Source organism: Ahaetulla prasina, chromosome 13, assembly GCF_028640845.1.
Source record: "Ahaetulla prasina isolate Xishuangbanna chromosome 13, ASM2864084v1, whole genome shotgun sequence".
In the NCBI taxonomy this organism is placed as follows: Eukaryota; Metazoa; Chordata; class Lepidosauria; order Squamata; family Colubridae; genus Ahaetulla; species Ahaetulla prasina.
The window spans coordinates 19,240,427-19,254,223 of NC_080551.1; the positions used below are offsets into that span (position 1 = coordinate 19,240,427).

Consider the following 13,797-nt stretch of genomic DNA (forward strand, 5'->3'; position numbering starts at 1 on the left):
CTTCAGCTTTAATTGCAATAATACAAGAGCAACCAATAGATTTAAACTTAATGTTAACTGCTTTAATCTAGATTGCAGAAAATATGATTTCTGTAACAGAACCATCAGTGTTTGGAATACTTTACCTGACTCTGTGGTCTCTTCCCATAATCCCAAAATCTTCAACCAAAAACTGTCTATTATTGACCTCACCCCATTCCTAAGAGGACCATAAGGGGCGTGCATAAGCGCACAAACGTGCCTACCGTTCCTGTCCTATTGTTTTTCTTTTCTTCTTCCTATATATATATATATATATATATATATATATAGGTCTTTGGTTGTTCGGGTTTTCTCCCGTGTAAAATTGGAAGTGTCTTGGCGACGTTTCGACGAAGTCTCATTCGTCATCTTCAGGCTTCAGCTTCGTGCTTCTGGGAGCAAATGAAAACCTCAGAAAACAAATATATATATATATATATATATATATATATGCTTATTCCTCCTAATATTTACTCATATATATGTTTATATACTATATGACCTTTCTATATGATACTTACATATATCGTTGTGACAAAATAAATAAATAAAAAAAATAAAAATAAAACGTCAAACTCTTTCTAAGCAATCAGTCATAAATTGATTATATGCTGCCGCTTCCTCTCATTATTTCCCAAAAGTTCCTGAAGTAGGTTGGTCAGTTAGGTTATTGGCTCAAAACTATTATTTATTTATGTATTTATTTATTTAATTAGATTTTTATACCGCCCTTCTCCCGAAGGACTCAGAGCGGTGAACAGCCAAATAAAAACAACTAGTACATAAATAAGCTTAAATACATATTAAAAACTAATTATAAACTGGCCAAATTTAAAATTAACACTAAAATAAACAGTCCTAAAACCCCTCTTAAAATTCTCTCAAGCTAGCCCTGCACGGTGGAATAGAAAAGTCTTGAGCTCGCGTTTAAAAGACCGGAGGTCGGGGAGTTGACGCAGTCCTGGGGGCAGCTCATTCCATAGGGCTGGAGCCCCCACAGAAAAGTCCCTCCCCCTGGGGGCCGCCAGTCGACATTGTTTGACTGACGGCACCCCGAGGAGGCCCTCCCTATGGGAGCGCACAGGTCGATGGGAGGCTATATAGGTGGCAGTAGGTGGTCCCGAAGGTAACCCGGTCCTGTGTCATTGAGTTAAGCTTCCACAACCGCAGTGGACTTGAAGCCGGTTCTCACTAGCATTAATCTAATGCTGTCGTGGTCATTAGGACATTGCCAGGGGATCCATTAAATTTAGTTTTCTCTAGAGGAACAACTCAAATTGGGATGGAAACATGACCTGTGGATTCTATTTGTTGGTTTTCTGCTAAAAGTGAACCTGTGCCCATAAAAAGCGGCAATTTTACCGTCTGGAAGTCTGAAAATTCAATCCTCCGATTTATTAATTGGCTGAATTTGGCCTAAACGAGTTTCTGAAGGGGTGCCTGGAGGGGAATGTAAGCATTTTTTGAGATCCACATCACTTTCCCAAGTATTATTATTATTATTTTTGAAATAATAATATCATTATGCACAGTCACTCACGCCCTCGTCACTTCCCGCCTGGATTACTGCAATGCTCTCTACATGGGGCTCCCCTTGAAGAGCACCCGGAGGCTCCAACTGGTACAGAATGCGGCCGCGCGGGGGATTGAGGGAGCACCTCGTAGCTCCCATGTAACACCTCTCCTGCACAGGCTGCACTGGTTGCCGGTGGTCTTCCGGGTGCGCTTCAAGGTGCTGGTTATCACCTTTAAAGCGCTCCATGGCATGGGACCGGGATACTTACAGGACCGCCTGCTGCCACCAGTTACCTCCCATCGTCCTGTGCGCTCCGCTCTCACAGGGAGGGCCTCCTTAGCGTGCCATCAGCCAACCAATGTCGGCTGGCAGCCCCCAGGGGAAGAGCGTTCTCTGTGGGGGCTCCAGCCTTGTGGAACGAGCTGCCGGTGGGACTCCGTCTTCTCCCTGATCTTCGGACCTTTAAGCGCGAGCTCAAGACCTTCTTTTTTCACCAAGCGGGGCTGGCCTGAATGATTTTAATACTGTGGGTTTTTAGTGGGCTTTTAACAGGGGTTTTATTCTATTTTGTAATTTTCTTACTTAATATTTTAACATACAGCGATCGAGTTAGATTTTTAAACTGGATATTGTATTTTAAAAATTTTTTGGATTATTGGTGTTTTATTTGCTGTACACCGCCCTGAGTCTTCGGAGAAGGGCGGTATAAAAATTTGAAAAATAAATAAATAAATAAAATAAATAGTTCATCCGACAACGTATCAAGGATGCCCAAAGTTGGCATCCCTGGGGTTGGATCCATTGTGATGAATGGCCCCTTGGTTGTTCCCCTTTAAAACGAAAGGGTCACAAAAAATAGTTTCCATGCCTTAAAAGGCAAAGGCTTGTTAGGGCAAGAAACGCCATGAATTCTCAGCTGAGACCACTTGAGATGGTTGAGATTCTGGAACAACAAAAAGGGAGGAACAGGTGGGTCAGAATTAGCCTTGCGAACAACAGTCTTTGCCGACATTGAGAAGACTGCAATGAACAGAAACAATACTTGAGAGTCAGATTATATTTTTAGGAGGATCAGCGAGGAGATATTTGGGTTCTTCAAGACACTTGGATGTTAAAAGCCACGAGATGGAGAGAAAGCGAGAAAGTCCTGAAGCTTTCGTGTCTTGGACGTAGCAAAAATGGGTCAATCTATCTTATCGCGGCTTAATGTCCTGTTGGAAGAAATATCCATCTGGGTTCAGTTCCAAGTGGGGACAAAGACACTGGAAACATGGAGGCTGCTTGGAAAGATGGTTTAATGGTGGCCAGGATCACATGGCTTGAGATCCTGAACAGAAAAGGGCTGAGATCCTGTGTGCTCCCTGGTTTTATGCTTTTTCTGAACTTTGAACTTTCTAGGGCACAGGAAGAGTACCCTGATTGGCTGTCAGACTCCCAGGGGGTGGGGGTCTTAGCTAGCCTTGCTGGCTGATGTAATCTTCCCAGGTGCCATGTGGTGAATTTCAGTTGCTAGATGGGTTCTATTATGATGCAGATGATGGTTGACAAAGGTGGGGGGAAATGAGTGAGCTTAGCTGAGGCTTTAATGGCCCATTGACAAAGGTGGGGGGGAGTCAGGAAGTTGCAGGGAGCTGCTTTGTCTTTAAAACATGTTTCTCCATTTCTCATCCAGGGAAATATATTTAATAGCCTTTTAAATATTTTCTAAAATATTTCATTCTTCTAGGAGGGGGGTGGGTGCTAAATTCCTACAATCCATAACCCAGAACAGTGTCTTGATTGAACCAGGTTAAAATACGTTGGATTTGTGTGATGGGTGAATCCCACAAATCAAACCTCACGTAGAGCAGTGTTAAGAAGGAATTTGCAGACCGATACTATGGACTTTTGTATTCATTTGATTTGTTGTTGTTGTCGTTCGGTCACTAAGTTGTGTCTCATTCTTCGCAACCCCATGGACTATAACATGTCAGGCCCCTCGGTCCTCCCCTGTCTCCCAGGGTATGCCCAAACTCATGTTCATTGTGTTGATGGCAATATCTAACCATCTTATGCTCTGCTGTCCCCTTGTCCTGTCCCCTACAACCCTTTGTTAGAAATGGTGTAAGGTTTCCTGCTTGAGTAGGGGGTTGGACTAGAAAACCTCCAAGGTTCCCTTCCAACTCTGTTATTCTTGGCTATCATATGGAAGCGGTTTGCCAATGGTTTCTTCTGAAACTTCCTAGCCTTCAGTCTTGTGTGTAAATATCCACAGCTTCCAGCTTTAATTGGCTTAGCTTGGTAGATGTTTGACAAGTTTGGGGTTGCAATTAGAATTGCTGGAGACAAAGAATTACACAGCAGATCAGACTTTAGAGTTTAGCATTATGAGTGAACAATGCTGATGGCTCATCCCCATTTCTATTCAGATCTATTTCCATCCCTAAGTAACAAACACGGGCTATTTTTAAACAATAATCAAAGAGAAATATAAAGCATTAAACTCAAGGCTGACTAACAGTCTATACCATGCCTTGAATGTTGATGAGAATTGGGGTGGAGGGGCATGGCTGATGACTGCTTTCTTATTCAGAATTAGTCCCAACAACCTTAATCAGCTTTCGTTCCAATTAAACATGAGTTTACAATTATTGCTCTGATGAGTTTCCAACAACAGGCTAGGCCGCTGCGGTTGGGATTTGGCCTTCCAGTGTTCTAAGTGAATACAAACGTTTTGGTTTGTTAAAACCATGATTTTAAAATTCTGTCTTAGCATGATTCTGAACCTAAGTTTCCTAAGCAAGCAAACCATGATTCTGGACCCAGTGTTCTAAAACTTAGCAAACCTTTTGAATCCAGATGTCTGTGGAGATTCCAGTCATCCAGGTCACGTTTTCAAGAGGCAACTGGAGTTTCTAGTTTTTCTTTGAAGACGTTTCGCTTCTCATCCTAGAAGCTTCCAGACCCGACACAATGTAAGCCGCCCTGAGTCTTCGGAGAAGGGCGGGATATAAATGTAAATAAAAAATTTAAAAAAAGCGAAACATCTTCAAAGAAAAACCAGAAACTCCAGTTGCCTCTTGAGAGAAAAAAAAAGGCAACTTTGGGACAACCTTGAACCCAGAGTTGTAGACTGTATTTCACACTTGCTATACCCCGAGAGCTTTTATGTGGTGTGTTTAGTCTTAAGACTAGTCAAAGCAATGCTTCAGTTCCCCATCAAGAGAGTTTGATGTATTTATTCTAACTAGAATTATTACACTTAGCATATTTTTTTTTCATGAGCATATTTCTTCCTGACGTTTGTTTACATCCCGTATCAACAGTGAGTTACTGCACTGTGAAAACTATTTAAACATTTTTGCAAACTATGAGGTTCAGCTTGTTAAACCAGATTGCTTTGAGCCAAGGGCAGCGCATTTTGTTAACCCAAATTGCCATGACAGTGAGTTCCGGCGAAAAGTGGGGAAACGCAGCTTTATTCCATCCACATTTATCTGAAGTACGGATAGTCCTTGACTTACGACTAGAATTAGGACGCAGAATTGCTAAGTAGCGTGCTTGTTAAGTGAGTCCTAATTGATTTTTGCTACTGCTGTTAAAGCAAATCACTGTTTAGAATCAAGATCACGTGAAGTGTTAAGACCACTTTATAATGCCTTGGTAAGGCCACACTTGGAATATTGCATTCAGTTTTGGTCGCCACGATGTAAAAAAGATGTTGAGACTCTAGAAAGAGTGCAGGGAAGAGCAACAAAGATGATTAGGGGACTGGAGGCTAAAACATATGAAGAACGGTTGCAGGAACTCGGTATGTCTAGTTTAATGAAAAGAAGGACCAGGGGTGACATGATAGGAGTGTTCCAACATCTCAGGGACTTCCACAAAGAAGAGGGAATCAAGCTATTCTCCAAAGCACCTGAAGGCAGGACAAGAAGCAATGAATGGAAAGTAATCAAGGAGAGAAGCAACTTAGAACGAAGGAGAAATTTCCTGACAGTTAGAACAATTAATCAGTGGAACAATTTGCCTCCAGAAGTTGTGAATGCTCCAACACTGGAAGTTTTAAAGAAGAGATTGGATAACCATTTGCTGAAGCGGTGCAGGGTTTCCTGCCAAATCAGGGGGTTGGACTAGAAGACCTCCAAAGTCCCTTCCAGCTCTTGTTATTCTATTCTATTCTACTGCAGTCCTTAAGTAAGTCATCTGGTCGTTAAGCGAATCTGGCTTCCCCCATCGACTTGACTTGTCAGAGGCCAGCGGAGAAGGTTGCAGATGGCAATCCCATGACCCTGGGACACGGCAATCGTCGTAACTACATGCCAGTTCCCGATTATTATTTTTATCATGTGACCAGCATGATGCTGCCATGGTTGTAAGTTTAACAGTCTTTATTAATTCAGCCACCGCATTGAATAGTGAAGGAACAGATTGGTTTTGTGCATTGTATATTTGCACGCCTGTAGTGCCTATGTTGAATAGGAACCATATTTACATGCAAATAACATAGCTGAGCTACCCACGTATGGGGGGGAAAAAAGCCCTGTTAACACTGTGTACATTTTATTCGGCCATCTGGAGATAAAATATTTTAGGAATCTCACAGATGCTCACATAGTCTGCGTTTATGATATGGGAAGGGCGAAGGAAATATTTTAGGAAGGTTCCTTTTAAAGAACATTTCGTATCCTTTCTATAATTATAGTCTCGGTGCTTGTATCAATAATAGCCCTGAATATCTTCTGCTCTTTCTGATCCATTGACCTGAAGTTCACACAGATGCAGAATTGAAATATATTGCCCGCCTCCACACAAGTGGTCATGTAAAAAAAAAAAAAGGATTAACTTGGTTACTCAACGATTGGTTACTCAGCTTTGCTGGCTGAGGGACTCTGGGAGTTGAAGTCCACAAATCTTAAAAGAGCCAAGTTTGCAGATAGTTCAACTCCAGGCTACAAATATCTTCTATTAGAGTTGAAAGCACTGGAAGTTTATTTCATGCTGTCTATACACAAGAATCTGATCTAATGGTCAAGCCAAATTGGTGCTAGATAAGAGCCAACGGATGTCACGAGGGCCTGGATTTAGCTCTCTTGTGGGAAGGTAATGACTCCAAACTCATGACGCCTTTGACCCTGCCCTCATCTGCTACACCCACTATCTAAACTCTGGTGGTCTCACAGAGATGTTCTTAACTGAATCATTACTATTCCAGTCTGTTTTTCTTTAACAAACCGGCCATTGGCCTGAACTCAGACATGACCATCATTGACTAGCTAATTCTCAGAACATGGAGATAAAATAGTGAGGCACATTGGGGTGGGGGGGGAGAATCTTGACCCCTCTCAAAATGAATGCAATTGTCCATTTGCAGGTGAAACGCCCCATTCATTAATAGTTTCTATTCTTAATTTTTATGTCTTCAGACATTTCCACAATTGTTTAGAATATTAAAAATGTGCTGAGGAGGATCGGCGGTGCTGGCCTTCCCCCCGCCCCCCACTGATCTGCTAACACCCTCCTCTCCCTGTAATCTAAATAGATATTAATTCAAATAAATAGTGGGCTACTTTAGAAGTCTTGGGCAGTTAAGAGCAAAGCTCAAAAACAGCTCGTTTGAATTCCAGAAGCAGTTTCAGAGCTGGACGAAAAAGAAAAAAAAAGTTTTCTTATTTTTTTCGTTTGGCTTTGAGAAGCTTCAAGAAATTGTCAGAATAAATCCACTTGTAAAAGGGAGATTTAAAAAAAAATTAGGAACATACTGCCACATGTGGTGGATGTGCCCTAAAATAAAAAACGTTTTGGTGCAAGATAAAGAGCTGGTTGGAAGAAATCACATTACAAAAGATACAATCCAAACCGGATCTATTAGGAATAATAGATCCAAAAGTAGAGAAATCTTCGCAATACCTAATACTTCACATACTAATGGCAGCAAGGGTTATCATTGCACAAGGGTGTAAACAAACTAATACACCACCAGAGGAAATAGTGATTAAGAAAATTTTACAGTGTGCAGAAATGGATAAATCAACCATGAAAATTAAGGAAAGAGAAAATTCGGACTATTATAGATTGTGGAACAAATTCTACAAATGGTCAGAAAAAAGAAAATCTAAATAAGAATTGGAAAAATGTAAGTTAATATCGCTGAAATAAAGAACTATATGTTACCAATTATTGTTAACCTCATAGTATTGATTGTGTAAATAAATATAATGTAAATGTATGTATTTGGTAGACGAATTGAACAAAAATAGACAATATGCAGGTCGATACAGAAGGCTATAAAAATAGCATATAATGTATTGTTAATGTTTGTCGTGTTTTTTACTCTTGTTTTTGTCCTTGTTCTTTTTTATTTTATTTTTTTCTGTTTTTAAAAGTAAAAAAGCTTAATAAAAACTATTTTTAAAAAAATTCAAAGGAAGGGATATAGTTTTGCAGATGCGCGACAAACGCAGCTCATCGCAAAATGCGTCTGGAGCACCAGATCGTCAGCTTGAAGGCCAACAACAATGAAAGAAGAGCGTTAGAGAATACCATTAAATATTTATATGCTTTGACTTTTAAGCCCTCCCTCCCTTTGTGGCTTTTGGTAGTTTTCAGGGAAATGGGACTCCCTGCCACTGAACACAAAGCAACAGTGTCTCTCAGTGACCAAAACGGGCACATCTTTGAAGCAACTTGGGTATAGCGAAGAATCTGACAGCTTTCACTGGCTTTGCTTAGCCAATTCTCACCGCCTACTATTTGTCCTGCTTTTCTAAAAAAAAAAAGGGGGGGGAACATACCATATGGCTTCAAAAGCCTCTGTATGCTTCCCCCTCAATTCTACACAAGGTTAGTCAAGTACAACCAGTTGGGTTTGCAATTCTGCCCATATATGGATTATTGGTGGCTTCTGATTGCCATGGAAAAGAGAGAGAGAAAGACTAAGCAGCAAAGGTTTAAAAAAAAATAGCTCGGTCGCTTTTCACCGGTCGCTTTTTTTAAGCTGTCATTGGCTATTCCAGATTCTCAAATGATAAGGTATGTGTGCCTTCTAATATGCATATGAGAAATGGCCAAAGGGCATGTCACTTCAACACTTGCTTTCTGTCCATCCACATTTGTAGGAGAAGAGCAGGCAGAGCTGGGAGGGGTGGAGTTAAGTACGTCATCAGTTTCGAGTCTTTGCATTGCCCACAAACAGTCCAAGTCCAACCCTCTTTTGAATTCCATTGACCTTTATCTGGTGCCAATTTAATTATGAACTTTAGTTGATTAGATTCTTGTGTGTAGGCTTGAACAATAAATCTACATTGTGAGATTATATTATTATCTGATTGAATATGAAAAATGTTGAAATGAATATTTGGTATTATTCGGTAGCTGAATAGCAATAGACTTGTGTTACAGTGCTTTACAGCCCTCTCTAAGCGGTTTACAGGGTCAGCCTATTGCCCGCAACAGTCTGGGTCCTCATTTTATCCATCTCGGAAGGATGTGAGGCTGAGTGAACCTTGAGCCTGGTGAGATTCGAACTGCCAAATTGCAGGCAGCGGCAGTCAGCAAAAGTAGCCTGCAGTACTGCACTCTAACCACTGCACCACTGCGGCTCATAGCTTTCTTCTCCTAGATTATTAACAAGTATGAAATAAAGGTGACAGCGCTTATGTTAAATTATGAGATATATTACAAATGACTTGCAATTCATTCTCTCTTTCTCTTGTTGACGTGTTGTGTTCTTTAGGTCCTGATCACTTTAGTTCCAAGAGTCTTGCTTTACAAGCCCAGAAGAAGATTTTGAGCAAGATGGCGAGCAAGACGATGGCCAACATGCTCATCGACGACACCAGCAGCGAAATCTTCGACGAGTTGTACAAAGTGACCATAGAGCACGTGAAAAACAAGAAAGAAGCCCACAAGATTATGAAAGACTTGATCAAAGTCGCCATCAAGATCGGGATTCTCTACCGAAACAACCAGTTCAACGCGGACGAGATGGAGATCGTTGAGAAATTACGCAAGAAGCTGAATCAGGCGGCCATGACCTTGGTGAGTTTTTACGAAGTGGAGTTCACCTTTGACAAGAACGTTCTTTCGGGACTGTTGAATGAGTGCAAAGACCTCGTCCATGAACTTGTAGAACGGCACCTGACAGCCAGGTCTCATGCACGGATCAACCACGTCTTTGATCACTTCGCCGCTGTTGAATTCCTCACTGCTCTCTACAGCCTAGATGGAGAATGCCGTCCACATCTCAAAAAAATATGCGATGGGATCAACAAACTACTTGATGAGAAGGTCCTCTGAAACTCGGCTTTCCAAGACTTTTAAAGAACAGATCAAATTAAGAGATGCAAACAGAGTTGAGAAAGGAATACAAGAGCCTGCTGCTTTTTTTTATAATCCCCCCCCCCCGACAAAATATCTTAGTAACAAAATACATTTATTCTGGAACATGTTCACATTCCGCTTGTAAGGAAGCGAGATGTACTTCACCCCACAAATAAAAAGAAACATTTTCGCACAGAGAACGGTTTACAATGCAAAAGGAATTGTGCGAATTGGAATTCAGCGCTACAAAATAAACGATCCACTTCGGAGAGCAAATAAAATGGCCCACCTTTTCATTGCAGAAGAAAAACTTTTAAAATGGAAAGAGCGAGTGCCAAGCTTCGTTTTAAAAGAAAAACCACACGATCCATACTGAAAAAATGAGGAAGAACTCTTAAGTGCAAGAAAACCCAAAGCACACGAACAAGGTTGCTTTTAAAGGGCATAGTGTTTCCACTGAAAATAATGGAAAAATTGGCACGATTCTCTTAATGAAGGATAATCTCAAGACTCTAAAAAAGAGGAGCGATTAAAGAAAGTTCATTCCGTAAAGTCCTCACGCGTTGCTGCAGTCAGTACCAAAGCGAACGAAATTCGCTTCTAGAGCAGAGAAAGTTTGAAACGGACACAGGCCCTTTCGGAGAGATCTTTTCATGCTCAGCTGCAACAAGGGATGTTCTGAAATTGAGCAGACATTCCAGGTACGGGAGACCTCCTTGCAGCCTTCCATCATCCCCTCAGTGTTCCATCAGAAGGACTGCTCGCTTGGAGAGTCACCGGAGAAGAACGGACAACTGATGAGTGATAGACACCTTGGGTGGGATACAGGAGAATGTAAGGGAGGCCAGAGAGAAGAACAGCAGATGGCCTTCTGCTGAAAGAAATGGGCCAAGCCAAACTACATCCACGCTGTACCAAAAATATACTTGGTAATGCCCATGTTGACCCAAGGTACCAACACGAGGATTATTTTTTTTTACCATCTCCTTGGAGATATACTGTATTTTTGGGACTATAAGACACACCTGAATTTAGAAGAGGAAAACAACAACAACAACAAAGTTTTTAACCTATCTTTTTTCGGCCCTTTTCCAGTCCTTTTTCCGGCCTGTTTCGGGGGTGGGAGTTGGCCCATTTTCAAGGCTTTTTTCAACCCGTTTTCAAGGCTTTTTTTGGCCCATTTTTGAGGCTTTTTACAGGCCATTTTGGGGGCTTTTTTTGCCCATTTTTGAGGCTTTTCTCGGCCTGTTTTCAGGGATTCTTTGGGCCCATTTTCAAGGCTTTTGTGGGGCTGTTTTTTTTGGAAAAAATGGGCCAGAAGAAGCCTCAAAAATGTGCTGAAAAAAGCCTCAAAAATGGGCCAAAAAGCCTCAAAAATGGCTGAAAAAAGCCCCCAAAATGGTCCCAAAAAAGGCTGAAAAAAGGCCCAAAAACAGGACGTGCAGAGCCCAAAAAACAGCCAGCGGGTGGGCAGGGCTTCGGCAATATTCGGTCTATAAGACACACAGACATTTTCACCCCCTTTTGGGAGACAAAAAAGTGCATCTTATAGTCCGAAAAAAAGGCTGGTTGCTTAAGTTTGCCCATTTTTTATAACCTTCCCCCTCCCCAAAAGTGTTATCATTCTGGTCTGAAAGGCTTATGTGATTCACAATTTCCGTTCAGGAAGCTGACACAAGTATATAGCAAAATGTTTAGACAAGAGCTGATAGCTAATTATTTCACAGCATCAAAAGAACAGCCATCCCTTGTTAGATAGGACAACATACCTAATCTTGCTGACGACTCCCAAAGTCAATCTATTAAAGCTCAGCGAGTGGGTGCACAAAAATACGTTTCTAGCGAAAGAAAATGCAACAGAGAATCTGCAGAGTAGCCATGGCGCGTTAAGCCGAGATGGCCATGCCACAGGCAAGAGACGATACAATATTTGCTTGCTTTCAGGTAAATACTTGTAATTGCATGAAAGCAGGTGTGAATATTTTAATTGCATGAAGTGCAAGTTCGTACAATTTCATTATTCACGACAGCGAATACTGTAATTGCATGAAAGCAGTCCTATTTTAACTGCTTCATCTTACAGAAAGTGACTTTTAACAGGAGCTAAATCAGGTTCTTGGCAAACCATGTTTTTGCATAATGCTTGCTTAATCGTCTGTGCCAATGTAGCCATTTAGACACACACACACACACACACACACACACCCATAGGACAAAAAGATGGCTCAAAGCACAACTTAAGAAACCGGATTGAAAACGGGGTCTAATTCTGCCACCTTTCAGTGTTTGTCTTTATCAAATGGAAAATTAGCATCAAATCTTTTTTTGAATGTACAAGCAACTTCTCTGGAAGCTTGCGCAGTTATCCATATCTACTAAATGTTGAGCAAAACTCTTTTTTAAGTTACTCACTGTGGCCAGACTCATCCAATTACTTTCAGCCAGGCAGGCGTGTTACCTCTTGCACATATTGGTGTTCAGACTTGGGACTATTTTTTTAAGGAGTCAAATGTCTTGCCATTTATATTTATATGAGACTTGGGTAGCCTTAAACATACGCAGGAGTATTTATGTATTTCCCAGACTGGTTCTACGCTGTATGTTCAATGTGTTTACTTTTATATTGGGGTGGGGTTACCATGTAAAACCATTGGTTCCACACTATCTATGGTGTTCCAGTCAGACATAATGTTTCCTTACCATAAATTATACATTAAATGATTTGTGATGAAAAGGTTTCCTCTCCTCTGGGATTCTATTTATTGTTGTGGCCCGCCAGCGGCCAGTGGAGCAGGCAGATTTGGACAGTGAGGTGGTTGGGGAGGAACATGGGCCAGTCCTGGAGTCTGGGGAAGGCTCTGATGAGTGCTCTGCGTCGGAGGCAGAGAGGGGGACAGGGCCGTATGCCAGTTATCAGCTGCCTTAGGAGTCAGATGTCAGTGAGGCAGATGAACAGCTGGAGCCTGTTCCCAGTATGTGCGTGTGCAGAGCTACCAGGAGAAGGGAACAGCTGAGGAACAAGGGTCGACTCAGGAGTAAAGCCACGGGTGGACAGTGAATGGCCCCTCCCTTAGGGAATAAAGAGGAGCGAAAGGGGAATGGAGTTTGCAGGAGACAATTAGTTCGCTTAATTGGTTCGTGATTCTCGGAGACTTCTTGCCAAGTTTTGAAGGTATCGGCCTGGCAGGTCTCCAAGCCAGATAAGGTCTGTGACTGTAAATTCTCCCTTGAAAGACTTTGCTGGGTGTGAATGAGAGAAATTCACAGTAACTTAATAAAAAGCGATTTTTGTCGGGACAAGGAGTCTGCTTCATGCTCTTGGGAAGCCTAGGTCAGAACATATATTGCTATTTTAACTTTAATCCCTCTCGCTCACGTCTATCTTCTGCCGTTTGGTGCCTTCCAGAAACAATGGGGACGTAACTACAAGAACCTTTGGCTATGTGATTTCTGGTAAGGAGTCCTTGCGGGTTTTACTCCACCAGTTGTAGCCAACTTTAGGGTGGGTTCATCTCCATTTCCAGGCCTTTGAGCCAACACTGTCCAAAGACGTTTCTGTCGTCACGTGGCCAAGCATGACGTCATACCATAGCACAGAGCGTGTGGTGAAACACAGACCACTGTTACCTTCCCACCGAAGTAGTATCTATTTAATTTATTTGCACTTAATGTGCTTTTGAATTGCTAGATTGGCAGGAGCTAGAAAAGTGACAGGAGCTCACACCATCACACGCTGTTAGGATTCAAACCACTGGGGCACAGACCTTCTCCAGTGTCTTTGAAACCTCTGAGCCACCACACCTCCATGTGGATCTGGAGAAATGATAACCCTATTCAGTTCATGGTTGGAATGATTTAGGATAGAGCATGGTATTTTATCCAAGGACCAAAGATCCTCGCTCTGCCACACCTAATCATTGTGAATGATATAAGTAATAAGACATGTTTAAGCCAGCTGG

The 13,797-nt window shown here is 41.8% G+C and overlaps 1 protein-coding gene across 2 annotated transcripts in view; it reads left to right on the plus strand.

The window, feature by feature from the left end:
• The window catches only part of TNFAIP8L3 (TNF alpha induced protein 8 like 3), a 35,187-nt gene extending 22,610 nt beyond the window's left edge, over window positions 1-12,577 (plus strand). For both annotated transcript variants that reach the window (XM_058155960.1, XM_058155961.1), the window contains exon 2: window positions 9,252-12,577. In XM_058155960.1, coding sequence (XP_058011943.1) covers window positions 9,252-9,814 — 563 coding nt within the window. In that variant the 3' untranslated portion in view covers window positions 9,815-12,577. The remainder of the gene's footprint in view (window positions 1-9,251) is intronic.
• Window positions 12,578-13,797: the final 1,220 nt, after the last annotated feature.